At 49.6% G+C, this 23,203-nt stretch overlaps 1 protein-coding gene across 1 annotated transcript in view; it reads right to left on the reverse strand.

Annotated features, from left to right (window-relative positions):
- Positions 1–21,422, reverse strand: part of CA5A (carbonic anhydrase 5A) — a 31,654-nt gene extending 10,232 nt beyond the window's left edge. The window contains exons 1-3 of the mRNA XM_054588821.1: positions 21,165–21,422; positions 15,840–16,037; positions 1,583–1,701 (exon numbers count right to left, since the gene is read on the reverse strand). Of these exons, the coding sequence (XP_054444796.1) occupies positions 1,583–1,701; positions 15,840–16,037; positions 21,165–21,321 (474 nt within the window). The 5' untranslated portion in view covers positions 21,322–21,422. The remainder of the gene's footprint in view (positions 1–1,582; positions 1,702–15,839; positions 16,038–21,164) is intronic.
- Positions 21,423–23,203: the final 1,781 nt, after the last annotated feature.

Genomic DNA, 23,203 nt, shown 5'->3' on the forward strand with positions numbered 1-23,203 from the left:
TGCGTGGGTGTTGATGCTGGGTTTGGCTCAGGACCTAGAAGGGCCTGGGTGTCCATACAGATTTCCTTCGACGGGAGTGAGCTGTGGTGGAGGCCTTTCTGAAGTGTGCAAGGTCAGAGTTCAGCAAGTCCTCCCCACGCAGCTGCCGGATTCCGGGGCCCCGGGGTCCTCTGCCGGGGGGCTGAGTCCACCTGTGCTCTAGGTGGCACCCCACTCCCAAGTCGCAGTGTTCCCAGCCCCATGCACTGGGGACAGAGAGGGTGGCGAGGCCCCTCCCTGTCCGTCGGCGGCTGACCTGGTGTGCCCCATCTGCTGTCCTACTGCGATCTCCCGGCAATGGAGGCGGCAGGGCCCAGGGTGCTGCCTGCAGCCTCCTTCCTTTACAGACTCCATGGTGGGAGTGGGCTTTGCCCTCCAAGCTTCCGCAGGAAATGGCGCCCCGCGACCTGCGTCAAAGGCAAGGCCGCGGGGATCTGACGCAGGGACAGCCCGGGTGGGTCCCGTGCAGGATCTTGCCTCTGCTCATAAATTACAACCACCTCCCTGTTAAATAGTTGTTCATTAAAACCCATGGTACAGACACACGGTTATGAAGATAAAAGGTGTGCTGTCAGATGAAAGGAAGCATGTTGTAAGCCGTGTTCCTTCCTTTTTGTGATGTTTGTAAATATGTGTATAATTATAACAATAGCTGTAACTGCCTATTTATAAGCTATCCTCAGAGGTCCCCTCTGGGTGTATGATTACAGGTGACTTTTATCTTTTAGTTTGGCTGGACTCTAGTTTGATTTTAACTATAGTGTTACTCCCATAACAAGGACAACAAAAAGTTAAAACAAAAACAGTTTGTAACTTGAAGTGCCTTTGAAATTCAAGTGGATGGTGGGCAGATAAAGGGGCGGGCGGGTGGTCATGTGTGATAAAGCGAATACGGCAAAATGTTAATCACAGGATCTGGGCAGCAGCCTCATGGGTTCTCACTGTCCAGTTCTTCCCATTTTTTGGAAAAATTTCAGAATAAAATATTGGGGGAGAGATAAGGCCCACTTATCACCCCACTGTAACTACAAAAACCAATTCCTAACATCTATTTCAGTTCATGTTTTTCCTGCGTCCCATTTTTGAATGTTGCAAATCTCACTTTGTTTTAGGATGACCTCTATTGTAAAGACTTTTCAGATTCTCAATAGGAGGCCTCGGTGCCGTGAAGGACAGGAAGGCGCTCCTCGGAGCCGACCCCGACCCCGACCCCGACCCCGACCCCTGCGAGCGCGGGGCTGAGAGAGGAGCTGCCAGGGCACGGACTGCCCTTGAATCCAGCTGTCTGGTTTTGGCAAGTTGCCTAACCTCTTAGGACTTCAGTCTCTTCTTCTGTTAAATGAAAGTGGTAATAATACCCTCCCTTTAGGATAGCTGTGTGATTGGATGGATGAGGTGGCCAGTCGTTCTGGCTTGAGCACAGAGAACCATGTCCCAGGAAACTCCCCCTTTTCTGGGCCCCTGGGATGGTTGGTCACCGTACAATTGAGCCTGGCACGTAGAAAGCTTGCCCATAGTCACTGCCAAAATGACACCTACGGACCTCTGCCGGGTACACGTGGTCATCCACCGTGTGCTCTGAGCCCCACTCGTTCACTGCTCCCCAGTGGAAGTGGAACTGCTTCAGTCGGTAGTGGTTTTCCAAGGGGCCACCACTAATTCCTGAAAAATGAAACCAGTGGAACTTGTCTGTTAGATTGTCTGTGTGGTGGGCTGCGGTATTGTTGTGACGCTGTCTACACTGAAGCCGCATGATTTCACTCTCGGCTGATGTCCTGCTGAAATGACAAACTGGAAGGTGGGCCCCGTGTCCCAGTCACCTGGCCCCAAGCCGGCCGTTACCGTGCTTACAGAAAATGCCTGAGAGAATGCGGATTCCAGTGCTGCCACCAGGGGGCGGGAGAGGCCTCACCCCCTGCCCGCCGCAATAAAGCAAAGAAAAACCGTGTGTGAGACGCATGCGCGTCCTGTACGTTTTCCAGACTTCTTCAACTTAAAAAAATGTCTCTGGAATGAAAAAAAAAATGACTTAAATCCTATCACCAAATAATTTCATAAAATAGTATGTAAAGAGCAAGTTTTGAAATGAGCAAACTCTGAGCGACAACATGCTACCTTTCCCAGCAGCTCTGGTCTCTAAACTGGTCTCAGCCTAGTTCAGTCCGGCCAGCCCCGTATTGATCAGGTTTTAGAGGAACATTCCTTTCTAAGTCATTCTAAACACTGGCGTAGCCTCCTCAAGAGCTGTTAGCTTGAGGCACACGGGCTCAGATGGGAGCATCCTCCACGGGGGAACCTGGCTCTCAATTGCAGAGTTGTGGGTGCCCTCCAGAGGTTCAGGGTCAGGGCAGGGACTCTCTGTTTTAAAGACCTCCTCGGTGGCTCTGATGTGCATGGCTCAGCCCGCCTCTAGTTGCACTTTGCTACTAGATTTCCATGAACAGCTGTTACAGATATAATGGTAACTATTGGACATCCTCGCTTTTCATTGAAGTGAGCTTGTGCTACTGGGTGGCTGGGACAAGTCAGGAAGATAGGGCAGAGTGATGGAGTGAATTCCAGGGGGCTTTATGTGCACCAACTCCTCCATGTGTCAAATACTAGTGGTGTTTTCTGCTTGGTCTTTATCATAAAAAGTATTTGTGGCAGGAAACATTGGACCATAAAACAGGAAAACAGGCTCAGCTCATGAATCTGCTCTCAATCAAGTTGTAAAGCTTCCCGCCATTTTTCTTGACTCAAAATAAAGGCATTGGTCTAGAGGGCCATTAGGGTCTCATCTACTCATGAAGTTCTGTGTTTTCACGAGATAATCTTCTATTCTCCTCAACACACACACATGTATATGAAGTATGTCTTCATTTTTAAAAATGCATAGAAATATTGCTTTCCCTACCACATATGTAAAAACATTTTAACTCAGAAACTCTGAATCTGCTGGCGGCCGAGAGCACAGTGAGCATGAAGGAAGAAAACCTCTCGGCTGGGTTCAAATTGCAAGACTTTAATGGAGATGTTCTGTGGCTAGAAACGGAAGAGGGACAATTTTTTCCTTTGAGGGGTGAGGATACTCGAGTAGACTGGCTTTTGTAGTTTTGTGTTGTACTGCACTTTATGATGAGAAGTTAAATAGGTTGCCAGTAATCTCTGAGGTGTAACAATTGGAGGTAGGATTTGAACCCATGCCTGATACCAAGTGTGCCCCTTTCCGCTTTACTCTTCAGAGTGCCAAGCGTAATCTAAGGCGTTATAAGACCATGAAATACGAACAGTGGCACTTCTGCCTGGCACCTTGTATCTGTGGTGGAAAAAGAGTTTGTAGCATTGCGCAGCCAGAGACCACATCCCACCCAAACGCATCGCTTAGTGACTGAAAGCCTGTTGTCTGACCAACTGACCTCCAGGAGATGTCCTGGGCTCTGAGACACTGAGACTGGCAAGGTGCTTGTGCATGCAGAACGTAACCACATGGGTACCAACGCACGTCTGTATCACCTTTCCCAGAACGCAAGTGTGAGAAGGCAGGAATGATGGGTGTTTATCTAAGTCAGGGAAAAACTGAATTGAATACAAATGCAATTTGTGAGGCTGTGAGTTAAGTATCACCCAGTCGAGTCCCAGGACAGGGACCATTTCTGCCTTGTTAGTCACTGTATTCTCAGCGCTTAGGCCAGGACACAACCATTGGAGGTCCTCAGTGGATGAATGAATGGGATTACTCAGCTCATTGATTGGTTCATTCAGTCTCTCGGTTAGTAAGCGGGTCTGTGTATTACAACAGAATTCCTCTTTTCCCATGGTAGCTTAAGTACTGCCTTGGATTTCCAGGGGATTCCACAGAACACTATAATTATTTAAAGGCCTGGATTTGCAGCTTAGCTCTAACTTACTGTGAGACCTTGACCAAATTGCTCAGACTCTCAGAGCCTCAGCCTCCCCACTTGTGAAATGAGGAGTGTTGGCAGGATAAATGGAAATAATGTCAGGGAAATCACTTAGTAAACTGTTGTCAGGAGACAATGATGATGCTTGTGACTAAACATCACATAACCTTTTAAGGGTTCAGTTCCTTCATCTATTAAAAAAAAAAAGAATTATTACCGAAATGGTTCTTGTGGTCCCTTCCAGCTCAAGCATGTTAGAATTCTATGTAGGTGCATATATCTCCAAAAAGAATGATACCAACTGCATGAGGCATCCATTCACCGCCAGCTGGATGTCTGCCAGATCCCCACCAAAAATAACCTTCAGAAAAGTCGCTGCCTACTGTTGCCAACAACAGCCAGAATGAGATTTCTGGGATGGGAGGGGACTTGTGACCACAGAGCACTGCTCCTTCCTCTGGCAGGTAAAGAGATGCAGAGGGCGGAAGCCTTCCCCACGTTCGCCCTCTGAGAGGACTGGAGCCCATGGACCATAGCTCCATGCTCTCCCCCACCAACATCAAACTGCCCCCAGAATTCTTTACTGAAGCAGCTTCTCAGACTCACGCCTGCTGGCTTCTGGAAGACCCAGTAGCCAGAATATAAATGGAAGTCTGTTCTTTGAAATCCTGGGGCTCTCCCACTGCAGGAAAAATGTTCCTTTTCAGTGGAGCCTCCAGAATATGCATCTCCTTCTTGCATTCAGGCTGACATCTGGTACATGAACCAGGGACTTGCTGGAAACCTGGGCTGGGACCAAGCCAACAACAAAACCCCCAAAAGCCTGCCGCCTCGTACTAGCTTTATAATATGCAAACGCAAATAGGAGATAAGCAAAACATGAGCTTTTCTAAGAGGATGCAGGAGGAAGAAGGTGCGGGGGCTGGAGGGCAGAGGATGAGCTGTAGCATGGGCTGGGCTGGAGCGCCCCCCTGTGGTCTATAGGTAGAGTGCGGCTGGGATCCGCCGTTCTGGTCCATGGCAGCCTCTTTCCAGAGCATTTCAGAGGAGACAAAGAGCACATCAGGAGGGAAGGAGGAAAGGGTGGGTGGAGGAAAAGGAAGGGAAGGGGCAAGTCAAGGAAACATAGAACAAGGACTCATGGACAAAGCCAAAGTAGGGAAGGACTGAGGGAGGGAGAGGGGGGAGGGGGGAAGGGGAAAGTGGTGGGGGGAAGGAAGAGACAAATGTATTTGAAAAAATAAATAAAATAAAATAAAGTAAAAAAATAATTTGGGGAAAAAGAAGTCTTTTTCCTTGGGTTAGTTTAAGATTTCAGATATAAGTGGATTAATTCTTTTCTGTATTTATTTAATGATATTTCTGAAATACATACATATTGCAAAAAATAATACTCCTAATATTTAAATCATATTTGTCCAAAATCAAATAAAAATGTAACTTTAAGAGCAAAAAAAAAAAAAAGGCACGATAAACTCAAGAACGTCAGCAGATACGGACTACAGAGAAGAATCTACAATTGCAATAACGTCTTTTAAATTAGACCTGACCCGCAAAGATAACCCACTAGCAAAGATCCTGTGTATTTATTTAGAAAGTGGGAAATAGTGTTTTGTCGCCCTTTCTGTAGGTGGTCAGGAGCAGAGTCTGGAGTCAGATGCCGATACCATCTCTTCAAAATTGAGTGATCTTGTGACCTGGTTGGTGTGGCTCAGGGGATTGAGCGCAGACCAGCAAATGACAGGATGGTTGCTCGATCCAGTCCAGGCACATGCCTGAGTTGTGGGCCAGGTCTCCAGTAGGGGGCGCATGAGGCAAACATACATTGATGTCTCTCTCCCTTTCTCCCTGTTATTGTTCTTGTTAAATTATTATCACCATTGTCCTGGCCAGTGGCTCACTTGCTTGGAATGTCATCTAACTACACCAGAAGTTTGTAGGTGTGATCCCCAATCAGGGCACATACTTAGGTTGCGGGTTTGATCTGCAGTTGGGGTGCTTATGGGAGGCAACTGATTGATATTTCTCTCTCACATCGATGTTTTTCTTTCCTCTCTCTACAATCGATAAATATGTCCTTGGGTGAGGATTAAACAATTTTTTAAATTATCATCAATATCATCATCAAAACAGAGATTTGCAGACACCTGAAACAGCTACTCTTTATCCCAAGATAGGACCTGCCCATAAAGACATTGAAGAATAAACATTATCTTAAAAGATTGTCCATTAGAAGAGGCTCAGCCAGCCACAGATGCATAAAAGAGGAAAAACCATTCATTTATTCAACAAATATTCACTGAGTTCCTACTGTGTGCACACCCTCTGCTAAGTGTTGGGGATCAAGAGAGAACAATCAGTTGCCACCCTGACCTCCTGGAGCAGGGAATCCAGAGAGGCAGGCAGACGGTAAGCAGGTATGAGGGTTGTAACAGGCACGAATGGAGTCCTCAGGGGGACCGAAACTGGTGTAGGGCACCCTGAAGAAGTGGTGGTTCAGCTGAGCCCTGAGAGTAAAGATGAAAATGGTTCTAGGCAGCCAGGGGCAGAAGACAGAGAGGACTGGAAGGGACAAGAGTATGTCACCGCGATAGCATGAAGGGATGGCCCGAGTGGTTGGAGGGTTGGGTTTGTGCAGGGAGCAGTGGGAGATGGGATGGAGGAGCAAAGGGGTAGGTGCTGATAGTGTCCAAGTAGGGGACACAACAGACTTTGAATGTTCTGGTCTTAAAAAATAGACAAATCATGCAAGATTTGCCCAAGCAAATCGACTGTTCAATTCCTCAGCCCCGGCCTCCCTGCCACCCCGACCCCGCCCCAACTCTAACCTCAGCATGCAGGCCAGCGTGCGGGGAGAAACCGCGCTGTGTGCAGACCGGCGTCCTTTCCGGGCCGTGAGGACCAGAGCACAGCCAGGGTACCCGGAGGCTGTGAGACGTCGCCCATGGATGTTTTTTTTCGATCACAAGGCCAACATTAAATGTCCTGAAGAATGACATGGTCTGCGGTAGGCTCTCCTGAGTGTGTTAGAGGAATCTGTTCTGCATCTTATCCACAAAGTCCTTGAATTCATCTTCCAAGGCCTCCACCATGGCTCCTTTCAAATCTCTCCTCTTTCTTGCCCTGTTTCGATTGAGTCTCACCCACCATCTCCTTCCCCTCCTCTCCCTAGATGGTCTCCCTAGCCACACACAGCCCTCCTCTTTTCCTCCTCCTCCACATCCCTCCCCCCGCCCTCCTTCTCTCTACAGGCCACATGCAGTCCACAGGCTCTTCTGCCTTTCAAAACCCTGGGGAAGCGTAATGGCCATTTCTGTTCTACACACCAGCCTGGCACATGGTTACGAGGCCCTCCTTCTATTGCTCTTTCTGAGGGCACCCAATTGTCTCTAGCAGCCTGCGCAGGGACCTGGGAGGATTCGGGAACTACAGGCCACGCCTGCCTCAGGGGATGGGGGGAGTGGCAGCGATTGCATTCTTCACTCTCCATCCGTGACTTAGTTTATCTTTCATTTTACCTTTTCACATATTTCTAACTGGAGATCTTGTGAGCAAGGACAGTATCTGGGAAGGTTATGTGACCTAGTACATTTCCACGCACAGTAAGTGCTTCGTAAATATTTGCCAAGAGAAAGCAGCCTGAGCTGCTCTGTTGAAGATTGACAGTTCTAACTTCTTGTATGGGACAAGGACGTTGAATTCTGGTTGCTTTCGCGGAAGCACCCTTGAACAGTGTTCCTAGCGATGGAGACAGGGAGGGCAGGGTTGGAACCACATGCGTTTTAGCAACATGACAGGGATTTCAAACAGTCCTCAGAGGATCATCTGATTCTCAACTAATTTCTGTTCAGTGGAGCGTTGCGTTGGCACTAGGCGGGGGCTCAGACTTGCCACATATGCCTGTCTGGGACCCCTTATCAGCCTCACTGGGGTATCAGCCTCAGAGTATGGAGTGGGCGCCCTGGGAAGAGTGCAAGGAAAGAGGAAAGGATGAGAGCAGGGAGCATGTGGGGAGGAGGGAGGCACCATCAAAGGGATGGGCGGGCGACATCAGCTGGCTGTAGGGGGGTGGGCTTGGTATGGATTCCTGGGCTCAATGGGCAGAACATTTTCCTAGGTGGGGATTATTATGCAGATGGATTGAATGAGGAGACAGGTCAGAGAATCACACTTCCACACAACCTCCAAATATACCCATGCCCAGGACCTAAGGAAAGAAACAGTAGATAAACAAACTATATCTTCATTCATTAATGAGATGGAAAGTCTATGGTTTTAGGTACCAGGTTGCTGATTTACAAATTTGCAGTGAAAAATAACTGCCCCGGGATGAGTATGATGATCCCGTTCTTTCATCCCAGTCAAGGTGTCTTCTTCTGACCAGGTAGCCACAGTCCCCTTCCGGACAGCACAGGATTTCCTTCGTGGGACCTCCTCACCCCCCTGGGCATAATCTTGGGACCGCTAGTTCATGGCTCACTGCAGGCACCAGGCCAGTGGCAGGGCCCCCTGGGACTTGGGTCCTGCATGGAGAGGTGACAAAGCAGTCCTTGCTGTTGCATTGCAGGCCCATCTCCAGCCTGCCTTTTCTCCCAGGTAGCTCCCTTTTAGCTTACGCAGCCTGAGTCAGTTCCTTTGCCTTGCATGAAGATCCCCAACTGATGAAGCTCAAGTCTGCAAGCCTGAAGACCACACTGGTCTGCAGGTTGCGCGTTCACTCCAGGAGCAAAGGCACATGGATTTCCTGCTGCCTCTGCCAGCTGCTGGCTCTATGATGGTGAATGGCGTCCACAGACTTCAGCTCCCCGGAAGCGTGCCCAGCTGGGATTTCTTGCCATTTCTTGCCATCAGTTGCCATTTAGATGATAAACATGATAGGTGGCCCCACTTTACAAATGACTTAAAATTTACTTCAATGTTGGAAGGAGCACTAGCAGGCTGTGACTTCAGTGCCTGCTGCCTTAACTGCCCACTGCTGTCCTTGTGAGTGAGTGGCCCTTCAGGAAGGCTGCTCCCAAGTCACCATGGGGCCTCCAGGCTTGGAGTTTTCATTTGTCCTCCTTCTGAGACCACATGGGGTCCTCCATAGTCCAATAAAGCCAGACTCGCCCTGGCCAGCGGCTGCTTCTCTCCCTTCTCTGTGTTTGCTCCAGTGGGAAACATTAAAAGAGCACCGAGCCTTGCTTTGGTCACCTTATTTTGAATGCACCACAGTTGGTGAAGCTATCATTGATCAAGTACTGTTCTTAATCACCTGGCACGGCGCTGAGTGGTTCACATGGGTCCTCTTTTAATCTTTTCTCCAGCCAACCAGATTCAAGCCTTCATTTACCAAAGGAGGGGACTGGGGGCCAGAGAGGGGAGGTGACAAGTTCACGCCAGCTGGCTGGTAAGTGGAGGAACTCAGCCTCACACCCTGTTTTTTCTGGCTCGAGAGCGAGGCCCTCAATGCCATGCTGTCCCCCCCACCTCCCCTGAGGAGTAAGAGGAATTGCCACTTGGATGCAGAGGGGCAGCCCAGGACCCTGTTCCCCCAAAGAAGAAGGGTCTACCATGGAAGGCAGAGGCATTTTGCCATTTGCTGCTCTACGCAGTCCACTTGGCTAAGTGGGTGGGATGAGGGGACAACGAGACATCTTAGAGCCCCGGAGTCAGGCCCTACACCGTCAGCAAGACCAGATCCGCCGTTTTTTTAAAAATGCAGTTGGCAGAGAGAGAATAGGGTTTGGAAACAGCTCTGGGTTTACATATTGGATATAGGTGTCCTTTTCCAATAAATGGAATTATTTACCTATCTGTTGGGGTTTTTGTGAGAATTAAATGCCCTAAAAACTGTTCTCTAATTGGCACATTGATGTGTCACATTCGAGCACTAGCAGCAGTAATGACTATTGCTACTGCAGTCGTTTAGGATTTGGTTCACAGAACACAGGGGGTCTTCCCAAGTAGCCGTGGGATCTATCTGTGTCTTTTGACCTTTGATACGTTTTCTGCACCAACATGCCCATCAGGTGGAAACGGCACTGTCATTCAGTATGAAAAGGATCTTCCTTCATCTATGAAGTAGTTTGTGGCATTTGACAGCAGGGGGCCATTTGAAGTCAGTGCTATTTTCCTTCACTGCTACCCATCCCCCCTTCCCATAAAACCCTTCGTGGCTCCACCAGCCCCTTATTCCTGGGCCTCAGTGCCACGCACACTCCTTGGAAGGAGGCACTGCCTCCACCTCTGTTATTCATCCTCGCTGGCTGGTGTGAATCTCCAAGTGCTTGTGTACCTCGCCCGCTGGAAAAACTGCTGGAGTCTACCACGCTGATGGAAAATGTCTTTGGCTTCCCTGTTATGTTTTGCTTTGAGTTTCTGGTCCCGCCTGTTGGTGTCACCCAGCATAAGTGATAAAACTATGCAGGATCACTTCTGCCCTGTGCACCTTCTCTACTCACTTCCTTTCTTGCTCATGAAGTATTTTCTTTTATTCCACCCAGTTCTTTTTTTTTCTTGTGGGAGAGTCTCATTATTCTCAGTTTCTTGCTGTAAAACTTCTTTTTTAGTACTTTCTGACTTTCAGCTGTGTTTTCCATTTCCTTTGCTCCACCGGCTCCCAATTTCCAACAGAGGTGAATAAAGAAGACAGATAATCTGGAAAGGGCGGGGCTGGAGGCTGGAAAAAAGAGCCTGGGAAACTGAGTAGGAAAGAAAAAAGAGGGAAACTGGGTTTTGCAGAAAATGACAAGTAAAGTAAAACCAGATTGGCCTATGTGGACATGAGCCACAAAAGGAATTACCCAACTAACTTATGTGGCCGGGGAGAGACACCCAGATAATTCTTTCAGTCTGTGGCAGGGTGGGGTGGGTCTCTTTGAACTAGATAGAGAAGATGGTGGAGAAGCCAGAATGTGGGGGTCAGAACCAGGTCAACATAGAGGCCTGGCTGCGACAACGGGTGCAAAGACCTTGGACTCTGAGAGCAACGCGAATCAGGGGTGGGCCGAGGTCAGCCCGGGGTCACCAGCAAGGATGTCAGGCCCAATGGAGACTGCCCTGACTGTGCCTCTCCAGCCTGACCTTACTGCTGGGAACAGCCCCGCTGGGTCCTCCACTCTGGCCTCACCCCGCTCCAGGGCAGCTCACCCTCAGAGTCACTGCAACTGGCTCACCCAAGGTAAGTGACCGAAACTGGGCAATGGGAACCAGCCCTAAAGCTGAGGTGGCTGTTGCTGGGACAGAGGTGCTATACCTTTAGGCCACTCTGTTGGGAGGGTCTACCAAACTGCCGGTCAAGGACCATTCTAGGGTCCTCACCTGGAATGAATCCACCAGGGGAAGGCAGAGCTGAGACGGGGAGGATTCAGACCCAGCCACATCCTGAACTTTTTGGGAATCTAGGCCAATAAGTTTTCCTCTTCTTTGCTTAAGCCAGTTTGAGATGAGTTTCTGCCACATGCAACACAAAGGAAGTCTTAACCTATATAGTAAATGTCTTGCAAAAATGAGAGCAAAAATAAGATCTGAGGCAGCAGGGACTGGAGGGAAGAAAGAACAGGCCAGTGAGTGTGGGGCAGGCTCACTGGCTCCTGGAAACTGATTGTGTGCATCTCTTCCTAATTCATGATCAGTGACTTTGCACCAGGAGGTTTAAATCAGCCAGCTGTGCTGGAGTATTTACACCATGGGAAGTGGCAAACACTACAAATCACGGCTCCTTGTCCCCCGCAACCTCCACCCCACACTCCATTTCCCACACCACAGAAAGCCAGTTGCTGAACATTTATCATCAGGTCTCCATGTACTCAGAAGAGCCAAGTTTACGTGGGCCTGGCTTCTCAGAAAGGTCTGAGAGGCTTAAAGCACCACACTCAGACCACCAACCTCTCTGGGTCAAGTTAAATGTATCATTACCAACATTTCCTTCCACCCTGGGTGGCACAAACCCAGCCTACAGTTGAATTACTTTTTTTTCCCAGCTGAATTACATTTGAGCAAAGATTAAAAGGTCTGAAACTGGCAATTCTCCAGCTGCCTCCCTTCTATTTCTTCTCTGTTAATGTAGTCACTTTTTATTTGTCTACTTGTATTAGAACTCTTGAACACAAGTGACTGAAATTTGAATCAAATTGATTGAGGCAAAAAAGAGGTTGATTAGTCCAGGAGCTGGTTTTGCACAGCTTCAGTTAGAGGCTCTGACAATGGCCTCGGGCCTCAATTTTTATCCACCTCTTTGCTCTGTCATGAGGACCTGCAGGCCCAGCCTTGCAGCTGATCCCAGCACAAGGCAGGCAGAAAGAGCGGTTTTCTTTTAACATTTCCAAAAAAAAAAATCTTGTCTCTCACTGGCCTCGCTGGAGTCACATGCATACCCCTAGACCAATCACTGAAGCCAGAGAAAGTGTTGCTGGGACTGGCCACACCCACTCCTATGATTCAAGCTTCAGGTAAAAACTCAAGAGGTTTAAATTCTTGACCAAAAGGAGGCCTTGACTTGTGATTCAGGGAATTGTCACCCCTAATAGTCTAGTTTCCTAGGCTAAACTCACCCTGAGCTCCTGCAGGACATAGGAACAACTAGATTCTAAGGCACATATGCTATAAGACACCCCCCCAAAAATAATATAATATAAAAACACAAACAATTGGGCCCTTGGAGCATCACAGAGATGCCCCTCCTCCACCTGTCGTGTCTCAGTGTGAGTGTCTTCCTCCTGGTAGGTTCTCACTGAGGCGCCCAGGCTGACCTCACTGCCCGCTGGCCCTCCTGTGGGGTGAGCACACTGGACTTGGCTTGGCTGGACTTGAGCCAGGGGCCCACCTGCCCCTGAGCAGGCTGCTGGCTCCCCTCAGGACCTAACATGAACTTGACTGTGTTCACTCAGTGCGCTAGCACTTTCCTCCCTTACGGTGACTCATGCCTGAACCCTGTGGATATTGGATGCAGATTCCTTCCATAGAGGATTCATGCTCCTAAAGTTTCCTTCATTGGAGAGCAGAGAATCTCCTTGGGAGGGCCCTGTGGGCTCCAGCCCTGAATCTCTCTGAGCATCATTTCTATCATCTGTAAAATGGGGAATAAAATGCATTTCACACAGTTACTACAAAGAATACTTCAGTTTGTGTGAGTGAAGCCCTTGACAAGGATAAGGGGCCAGTAAATGACTTTGGGGGGCTTTAGAATCAGCAGGACTCGGGCTTGAACCTGACCCCTCCACTTCCCTGCCACGTGATCTTGAATGAGCCCCTTCCCTGCTGAGCCTCCATTTCTCCTTGCATAGAACGAGGGCCCCCCAATACTCTCCACAGTGGTGTCTGTTTTGTGGGTGTTGTTATTCATCGTTGGTGGTGCTTTTTAAAGAGGGTGTGTGTTTGTCTGTCCAGCACACCTACCCTCTTCTAGAAATAGCACCTCAATTTCCCCCAGGACCACCACTTCCCTGAGCATGTGGTCTTGGTGGGGACATGGGTCAGGGTGCTCGGTCCCCTGCTGACCAAGGGCTGTGTCAGGGCTAAGTTCAGCCACCAGACCTTTTCCCCTGGGAATCTGAATTATTTTGTCAAATGTATCTTAATGATATGCACAAAAAAGTCCAAAGTAAACTTCCAAGTTTTTCCTGTTTTAAAACTTAAAAAAATATAAATCTGTTAGACCCATAGCTACACATAAAAGTTATATAGGAGGATTATGAACTCATCTACACCCATATCTGTTTTTCTCAATCTTAGACTAGTCACACAACTATTAACCAAGCAAAAGTTCAGGAACGATTATTCTTTATTTAATCTTCTAAAGTTGCTGCATAAAATGTGTAAATATAATACAAACCCTATTAAACCCGAAAAGCCAATTTCAGTTGCTCCTTGGGAATTTGAACTTGGAACAGACCAACATGGGCAGGAAAAAAAGCTGGTTTGCTAAGTAAATAGATTCCTAACCCCCACTCCCCAGGGCCCCGAGCTGGCCTGATTCCTGTGCTTTCCAAGATCTGGGTGTCCAGCTTCCCCTCCTCTTTGAGCTTGGCTCAGCCTTCTAAGAAAATCCTTTTTGCTTATGTTGGCCAGAGTTGGGGTTCTTGTCCCTTGCATTCAAGGAGTCCCACCTGAGAAGTGCCCCTGAGGGTTCCTGTGAAGACTGACCAAGAACCATGAGCAGCCCCAGGCATGTAGGTGGCTGCTCAGGAAACACAAGCTCCTTCTCACTTGTGAGATGAGGAGAGCGACCTGGAAAGGCTGAGCCAGGTTGTGCGTGAAGCACTTTGCTGGGCCTGCACCAGGGAAAAGGGCTCTCTCTCCCCTGTGGCAGCCACCCACCACCCATTGGAGGGGAGACAGGAGAGGCTGGGCCTCGCTCAGCCCCCAGCCCCTCCCCCAGGGCTCCAAGAAGGCTAGCACACACGGTTCAGGGTGCCCTCACAGAGTTCACTTCCCTGCCTGGGCAACAGGTGAGTGAGTGACTGATATACTGTAACTAGCACATGGAAGGAGGTGGGCCAGGGGCTGGCCCAGAAACTACAGGGGCTGGGGGGCTGCGTCCGGGGCCCCCAGGTTCCATGGTTCTCTAGGACTCCCAGGACTCAGCACATAGTCAGATGCACGGGTCAGATTTATTACAGTGAAAGGATCCAAAGAAAATCAGCAAAGGGAAAAGGCGCACATGGCAGTATCTGGAGGAGACCAGGCGCCGGCTTCCAGTGCCCTCTCGGATGGAGCCTCAGGGACACACTGCCCCCCCAGCAATGAGCTGTGACAACACACACAAAGTGCTGCCCACCAGCGATGCCTATAAGAGACGTGGTGTACCGGGGGCCGGCCACGTGGGCACCCTCTGCCTGGCATGCACGAACATTCTCCACACCCGAAAGAAAACAGATGTTTGACATAAACAAGGCTTGCGATGACACCAAAAGGGGCTGAGAAACACCAGCCGGGCCGGAGCAGCCAATCCGGACAAGTATCAGAGGAGCAGCCATCCCAAACTCCTGAGCATCCTGGGGAGGGTTGGGTGAGCTCGTTCATATAAAGCCCATGCAGAGCACTGGGACCCGGTACAGGGACAGCGGTTCCTGGGGCTTCTCTTCTGCCTGCCTGTCGTCCTGTCACACAGCCCTCCACCACCATCACCCCAGACGGCCTCCAGGTGGTCCCTGTTACACCCCTGTCCTCCGCCCCTCCTCTTCCTCATAGCAGCCGGGCGTTCATTTAAAACATTGCCAGGTCGCCCTGACTGGAGCGGTTCCGTTAGTTGGGTGTCATCCAGCAAAGTGAAGGGTCACTGGTTGGATCCCCAGTCAGGGCACATGCCTAAGTTGCAGGTTTCGGTCCCCATTTGGGGTGCATGCAAGAGGCAACTGATCGAAGATGCTTCTCTCTCCCATGGATGTTTCTCTCCCTCCCTTCCCTTCTCTCTAAAAATAAATACATATTTCAAAACAAAAACTTAAAACATCCTCGCTCTGTAAGAACAGGCGGGGTGACCGGGCTTGGGACACCTCGCCCATTGTGAGCACCGTTTCCCCCCTCTTCTCCCGTCGGCCTCACCACCACCACACCTCTCTCCTCTGCCCTGCGCTGTTTTTCTCCTCAGATGTGCACTATACTCGTGTTTTTATTAGCTTAGTGTTTCTTCCTCCCCAGTCCCTGGGATATAAACCACGAACGGAGGGAATTAACTTTGTTCATAGTTTTGTCCCCACTGAAACCATGTGAATGTGGATGATTGGCATTATAATCTTCAGAATAAGTATCACTCCCCTGCCCCCACAGAGAGCCTTCATGAATTCTTCCTGTTCCTGCCTCCGCAATGCTGTTCCTTGTCCCCAAACACCGTACTTAAGTAAAGCTCTCATCCCCTTCCATGCTAAGCCCATGACCCGACTCTTAAGATGTGACAGAAGGAGATAGAGACCTCAAATCCCAATTCGGTCTCACCTGACCCATCGCTGGTGTCATCACATTCCACCTGGAAGAGGTAGCCGGTGTTCCAGATGTGGAGGCAGGCCGCAGCGTCGTAGGAGACCCGGAGAGGCTGCAGCCCGGGGTCGTAGACACTGTCCCTCCAGCGGATGTTGATGGGGGACTGCCGGGAGCCCCCTGGGGTGGAGACTGCGCCCTTCCAAAGAGGGTGCACTGTGGACAGAGAGAAGGCAGAGAAGGAGACCCTGATGATGCCCCTGCCTCTCTGAGCCTCAGGGGCAGGTAGCAGAGATCCCAGAGGAGCCAGCCCAGCGTGGAGCCTGGGGGCTGCCAGGCAGTCAGCCGCTTACCCCGCCCACCCGTGAGGGGACCCGGCTCCATGCCCCTTACGGACAATTCCCAGGCACTGATTTTTCTGTGCTGCATTGATTTGGTTTTGATCTGCGGCCACTGTCACCATGTAGTCCCAGCAAGCGCATGGCCCGTGGTTCCCGGCCAGACCCGGTGAGGCAGAACGCAGAGCGGTTTGGAACCTCTTCCTGATGCATCACACTTTCCTGGATGATACAGCAGATACTTTGAGGTCTTGCCCAAGAAGGAGGTGAAAGTATTCCAGCAACAAGAAAATTTAGCAGAATGGCCCCCTTGCCCATTTTTCTCAAGGTTCCTGTTGGTCTGGGCTGCTGCCCAGATGGTGGGGGTTTCTCTGTTTTTTGTAGACCCTTGAGGGGACCCCCCAACCCTTCTGCCAATGGCAGGCCACCCCAGACCTGAAATTCCACCTTAGATTCATGTGTCTTGCCTTCCCTATGAAAGTGGACATGTTACCGAAGGAAATCCTTTATGTACAACTATTTTAAAAATAATTGATACCTTGATTTGAGAGCAAGCGGGGGAGGGGCACAGAGTTGGAACTTGGAGGGCGGCACAGTTAAGAGGCGCTGCCTTCCACATGCTGGAGGTGACCAGCAGAGCTCACTGTGGGCCGGAGTCTCCCGCCCCGAGAAAGACCCAGCGCTCACGGAGTCCCAGGAGTGGAGCGCGCAGTGGCAGAACAGGGCCCTGGCAGTCATCCCACCCGATCCTGGGGTGCAGACGGGACCCAGGGGGGGGGGAGGCCTGCCGAGGCCAGGCGGGGAATGTAAACAAGGCAGCTGACTCTCACCCTGGCACTGGGGGGGCGGGGGGCGGTAGGAAGAGGTGGGACCCTGGCGGTCTGGAAGGCATGGCAGCATTTGTGGAGAGAGCTTCGATTTTTCAAGAGAGGATGAAAATGCAGGTTTTCATGCAACATCTCCCCATGTTTACATTGGTAATTAATTTTGTGTTAAAGTTCTTAACATTATGGAAGGAGAAAGACACATTTGTGACCAAATAACCCAGCTCTCCCTACTCATTCCTTGAGGTGCCCCTGGTGCCCCTCCTCCGCAGCCTCAGCGACCTCATCCCTAAGAACAGGAGGAGCAGCGTAACAGAAGCCGGCTGGCTGAGATTAGATGCCAACGCTGGCGCTCCCGCTCCCGCCCAGCGGCGCAGCAGAGACACTCTCCCCCGCAGAGACCCCGGCCAGGGCCGTACAGCCAGGGGCGCGGGGCGCGGGAAGAGCAGCCTGAAGGGCGCGGCAGGAGCTTCAATGGAGGGCAGCAGGCTCAGAGCCGGCTAACTGGCCTGGACTTCTGTCTGGTGTCCTTTGTTCAGCCTCCTTCTGCCTTAATCCAGATCTTTACTAGGAGTGCCTGGTCTTCCATGGTCTGTTCTGCCCCTAGTCACTCCGAGTTGCACAGACCACGATCGTGTCTGACGGGAAGCAGCGCTTAAATAGTGCAGCCCTCACAAACCGACTGCGCGCCAGGGGCCTGCGGGCCTCATGCAGCCCAGGGTGGCTGTGAATGCGGCCCAACACAAAATCGTAAATCTACTTAAAACGCTATGAGATTTTTTTGTGATTACATGTTGCCATGTGTTTAATGTGTGACCCAAGACAACTCTTCTGCTTCCAGTGTGGCCCAGAGATGCCAGAAGGTTGGACACCCCTAGACAGACCCTCCCTGAGGGAAAACAGGGAATTGACATGGCTGTACGACTGTTAACGTAGATGAGACTTGGGATCCACTAAGTGCCACAGAGGCAGCCCTCCTCTAACTGGGGACTCCCCTGGTCCCCGTCACGGAGATGCAAGGTATGGAAGAGCGGGGGTCTTTAGGTTACATCTGCGAAACTTTAGGAAGGGTAAAGGGGCTGCTGGCCGTGAAACATCTATGTTGAACACTGTCTCTGCCACCAAATAAGAGGGTGCTGCCCATCGTGACCTGCAAAGAGATGACATCGCTTAAATCCTAAATAGGTTTCCAATGTTTGCTCAAGTTGGCCATGTATCTTCAGGCCAAAGCTGGTGTCAGCAAAGTCTTGTAACTAAAGCAGCTCTCTGATAGAAAGTAATGAAGGTAAAGTGTTGTATGCTTTTTCCATCCTTCAGTAAATATTCATAGCACTCCTCCTTTGGGACCAGCATTGGCCCAAGGGCAGGGAAGGATAAGAGACGCGCTGAACAGATCCGGATGCCCCCCTGCCAGCTTGGAGCCCAGCCCAGCCAGGGGTCGGGGAGCCAAACCCAAGGAGCCCTGCAGACAAATGAGCAAGAAATGCCTATTAAAATGTTTGAGAGCACGCAGCGGTGTGCTGCTAAAAGTTTAATAACCGGCTCAGCAGAGGATTAAGAAGCTCTGATGTGGAATGTTTGCCAACTGCCACCATGAATACCCCACACTGTGGCCGATTTCAAGCTACCAATGTGAAAGCCACTGATCACAGACTTTGGAAGGGATGCCCACTGCTGGTAAAAGGCAGCTTCCGCACACACGGAAACATGGCCAGAGAACACAACTGACACGGTTCCTAAAATTATTTCCGAACATTTTATAACTCTGACTTTTCTCTCTGGGCCAAACCACTAGTGATTCTCAGTCATTTTTAGTAATAAACTTTCTTTTACTTCCCAAGATGAAATGTTTTTCCAAAACCCAATAAACAAAACAGTGAAGAGAGAATTAAAGTTCCAGTCTTCCCTGTTCGACAGAATAGACCCCATTTACGGGAGAACAGAAGTAACAGTGCCCTGGGCTCCCCTGCCAGACGCCTGAGCCCTGCAGCGAGAACCACAAATTTTTCGGAGCTCCAAGTTACTTTGCAAAGTAACTATGCAAAGTTACTTTGTTACTCTCTCCTGCACAAGTGGGCAAAGAGGTGGGAGAATATGGTTTGTAAGAATTAACAATTGACCCCCACTTAATGTCCCCCAACAGGGTAATAGTTAAACAAAGGGACGTGCGTGGGATGGCCCGAGAGTTCTCACGAGATGCCAGGCGCTGGTCTGTGCCTTTCCAGGCATCACTTCATTTCATGCTTCCAGTGGTGCCATGTGGTAAGTCCTCTTATCACTCACCTTTTGCAGGTGAGGAAACTGAGGCTCTGTGAGGTTAAGAAACTTGCCGAGGGGCACACAGCTGTAAAGTGTTGGGGCCAAGATTCCATCCAAGTGGCCCGATGCTCTTCATGGTTGTACTAAGCACTAAGAGGGGATAGTTGCTGAGAGACAATTGTGGAGATGTCTACAGTTAGGTAAAGAAAGAAAACCGAGGGGCAGATAAGTGTGTACCGTGTGGTACCTTTTTTAATTTTTTTGAAGGCATGTGTATGTGGGGACAGGTTTCCATGGGGCAAGTGTCAGAAGGCTGCACAGCAAATCACTTGTAGTAGTTGCCTCTGGGGACCGGGGTTGGAGGGGGACAGGTGGGAGGGTCTTTCCATGTGAGTGCAGAGCGTCTGTTTGGTTTGAAATTTATAGTTAGGTCTGGGGTCGGGGCTGAAGTTCCTCATTCCTAGCAAGCTCCCAGGTCGTGCTGTGGCTGCTAGTCTCGGGACCCCACTCTGAGTGTGGGGTAACTGAAAGGACCAGAGTTAGGGCTGAGACAAGACTTCCATGCCTGCCTGCCCTTTCTGGGTAGGGGGTCTGCTGCACATCTGGTGACTTTGGTTTCCATCTCTGCCACGTCCTTGGGTTTCCTGCTCTCGGAGACCCTCTGCAGCTCCTGAACACTGCAGTCCTCTTAAGCCTGAGCCTGCGCTTACCCCAGGCTGCTCACCCTCACCTTCACAGGCCTGAGTTCTGGCCTAACAGGAACCCCAGGGGAACCTCATGTGCTCCTGTAAATTGCCCTGCGTTTCCGAGACAGAGTTCAGCATTGTCCGCAGGTGTGGACCAGCAGGTTAACTGAATAGAGCTAATAATGCTCACTGAGAGCCTGGGTTGTACCAAGGCTTCCCAGGGGCATGATTTCATTTTTATGTGGCCCTGTGCGACTGTCATTCCATTTTATAGATGAGAAAGTGGAGATTCATGGAGAGGAGGCAATGTCCAGCTCTCACGGCAGACAAGTGTAACTAATGTCCTCCCCCAGGAGCGACGGGCTCTGAAGCCCGCGGCCTTTCAGCTCTCCAGTCCTGGAGAGTGTGCAGTGCTGTGTTCTGCCGTGTACAGTGCGCTCCCATGTTTTTGGTCCACACTTTCAGGGGAAAAAAAATCTTTTATTTTAATTTTTAATTCAATTATTTATTTATATTTAGATACTTTTTTTGTATTACAAAGGAATTGTAGCATTTATTTTTGAACATATTACAAGAAATTTTATGCAACAAATAATCACAAAACATAAGAACAGATACAAGGTATTTCAGGTACTATCCATGTATAATGCACATCCTCATTTTTCCCTCAAAAATTTGGGCAAAAAAGTGCACATTATACACAGCAAAATATGGTATTTACCACAGAAGCCAACCTATCAGCCTTCAACTCAGACCCTTTGTTTGACAGAGGAAGGATCTGAGACCCAGGAAAAGGAAAGGGTAAGTCCAAGTTCACAGAGCATTAACTACCCCAATGTCAGAATGAGGCCGGCGTGGGCAGCCTCTGCACAGAGCTGGTTGGTGGTCTACTTACTGCATGTTTGCTGAGAATATTCTCTGCTTGGAGGGGTTTTGGAGCTCTAATAACTCCAAAGAAGGCACGCTTGGTCCTTCTGGGCTGAATGTTTCATAATAACAGCTTAACTTGGGGGAGGGGGCACTGGGTACCCGTCTTGTTCCACGCCTCTTGTCCTCCCAACTACCCTGTGAGTCTGAGGTTAAAGGACTTGCCCAAGGTCCCCCACAGGAAAAAGGAGCGGACATCTGAACTCAACCATTTTGGCTCCAGATTGTCTTCCATTTTGAAAGACACCATAAAATTAGACATCGAACTGCATTTGGGGAAATTCAGGAATTCTAAGAAATTCTACTTACGAGCATTATTCCTGTTTTTCTGTGCACAGGAAACCTGGGAGCATGATCTCTCAGGCTTTAGTGGATGACGTCGTCGAGTCCCCAACACCTGCTTGACCAAGACGGAGAAACCTGAGGACTTCAGGAGGTTCCTGCCCAACATCGGGGTCCTTAGCATCTTGGGTCTGTTCCCACAGAGCCCAGTAAAGAGACGGTGACTCTTCCTACTATCCTCACATTGATTGGGACCTTAGTGGAATCAATTGGAACCACCTGGTATTATAGAAACTCATCCAAACCATGAGCCCTGATAGTTAAATTTTAACCTATGCCCGCCAGGCTTCTAGGATGATCCTTGGTTTGTTTAGAGGTGGGTGGAGGCCACAAGTGGCCTTCACCATGGCCAGGTCCCTGGAGTCACTGTGCTTTGATCTGGTAAACAGCCAGGCGAGAGAGCCAGAGAGGCAGGGGAGTCCATGGGGCGCTGGTGAGGACGCACAGGGGAGGCCGAAGTCTCTGCTCTTGGCGTTGACCTCTAGTTGCGAACAGAGCAGCTCCCTGGCCTTGGGCTGCTCCAGACCGGGCACAAAGCCACGCTGTGTGTAGGTACAGGAACAGCAGGTTCACTGGTGCAGGGATGGGAATTAGTCAAGGCTGCAAGGTGGATGGGGCTGGTGGGCAGCTGACCTCTCTGCCGAGGACTCCTGGAAAAGCAGCCAGTCCCCATGGTCCACAAGACATTTGATACAAATTTGTTCTGTCCCAACTAAGCTGTCCCGTGTGGCTTAGATACTCCCAGGTTGTGGCACTCCTTTCATGCACAAAACTGTCCACATTTGGACAGTAAATTAGATCGTCCTCCTCATTACACAATTTGTAATATTTGTACATGCCAGATAACAAACAAACTTATTTTGGACTTCATGGTATTTTATTCCACAGATACATTTTGTCCATGAAATGGAGACTACAGGGTTGCAGAAGTTTGTACTTTGTTTTGGTGACAGGATTAAACTTATACGCTTCAAGGGGACAAGGAATATCGTAACTTAACATAGGATCCTAGGACCTTAGATTTGAAAAATCCCACAGAACAGGGGTTCTGAACCCTGAGTCCACTTGTGGGCTCCCGAGAACCCAAGAATCCCATTGATTACACGTACAATTGGTCTACAGCTTTCATCCAGGTCTCTGACAGACCCACCAGTTTGATTGCCTTTGTTGCAATCAACAACAAGAAGAAAAACAAAAAACCTCCGGAATATATATCCTTTTCTTCCCACTGTGTCACCTTAGAGATATACCTACCCTTGGGCAGCTTCATTCATTCATTCATTCACTCATTCATTCACTCCTTCATTCATTCACTTCTTCCTCTGTTTCATCATCTGTGAAGTGGGGGAATAACACTCTGTTGTGTTGCTGTGACGGTTTAATGAATTGATATGAGTGAAGTGCTTAGAATGGAACAGTACTGCATGCCAAGCACCATGTTACAGGCCCTGGATGAGTGCGGGCTTCCTCTGGCATGAGCAAACCCATCAGCGGACACTCGCAGGTCCCCTTTCTCTTAAGGGCATGTCCTCTGCCATCCCAGGCTGCCTGTCATCTTCCACCCGCCTGCCTAAGGTAGATTGCCTCAGTGGCCATCCCTGTGGGGCTGGGGTCTCCCTCTCTTCTACAGCCACGTGGAAGGGCTCTGCCTTACTTAGAAAATATTATCAGCCCATCTCGTCCTGTACATCCATCACAGCTCACTCATACATCATTTCATTCACTGTTAACAACAGAAACTGAAATCTCTGTCACTAAAAATATATAAAAGCCATACCCTGTACAAGCAGTTCAAAGGTGAAAAGTAAACGTTTCTCTTTCCCAGAGTGAACTACTGATTGCAGTTTCTGTGGGTTTTTCTGGAAATTTCCATGCTATATAAGCTTATATATTCATGTACTGCTTAACTTCAGGGATACATTCTGAGAAACAGGTCGATAGGTAATTTCATCATTGTTTGAACATTGTAGTGCTTTTACATGAACCTGGGTTGTCCAGTTTGCTAC

Source organism: Pteronotus mesoamericanus, unplaced genomic scaffold, assembly GCF_021234165.1.
Source record: "Pteronotus mesoamericanus isolate MK-2021 breed Mesoamerican mustached bat unplaced genomic scaffold, CSHL_Meso_final scaffold_165, whole genome shotgun sequence".
NCBI lineage: Eukaryota > Metazoa > Chordata > Mammalia > Chiroptera > Mormoopidae > Pteronotus > Pteronotus mesoamericanus.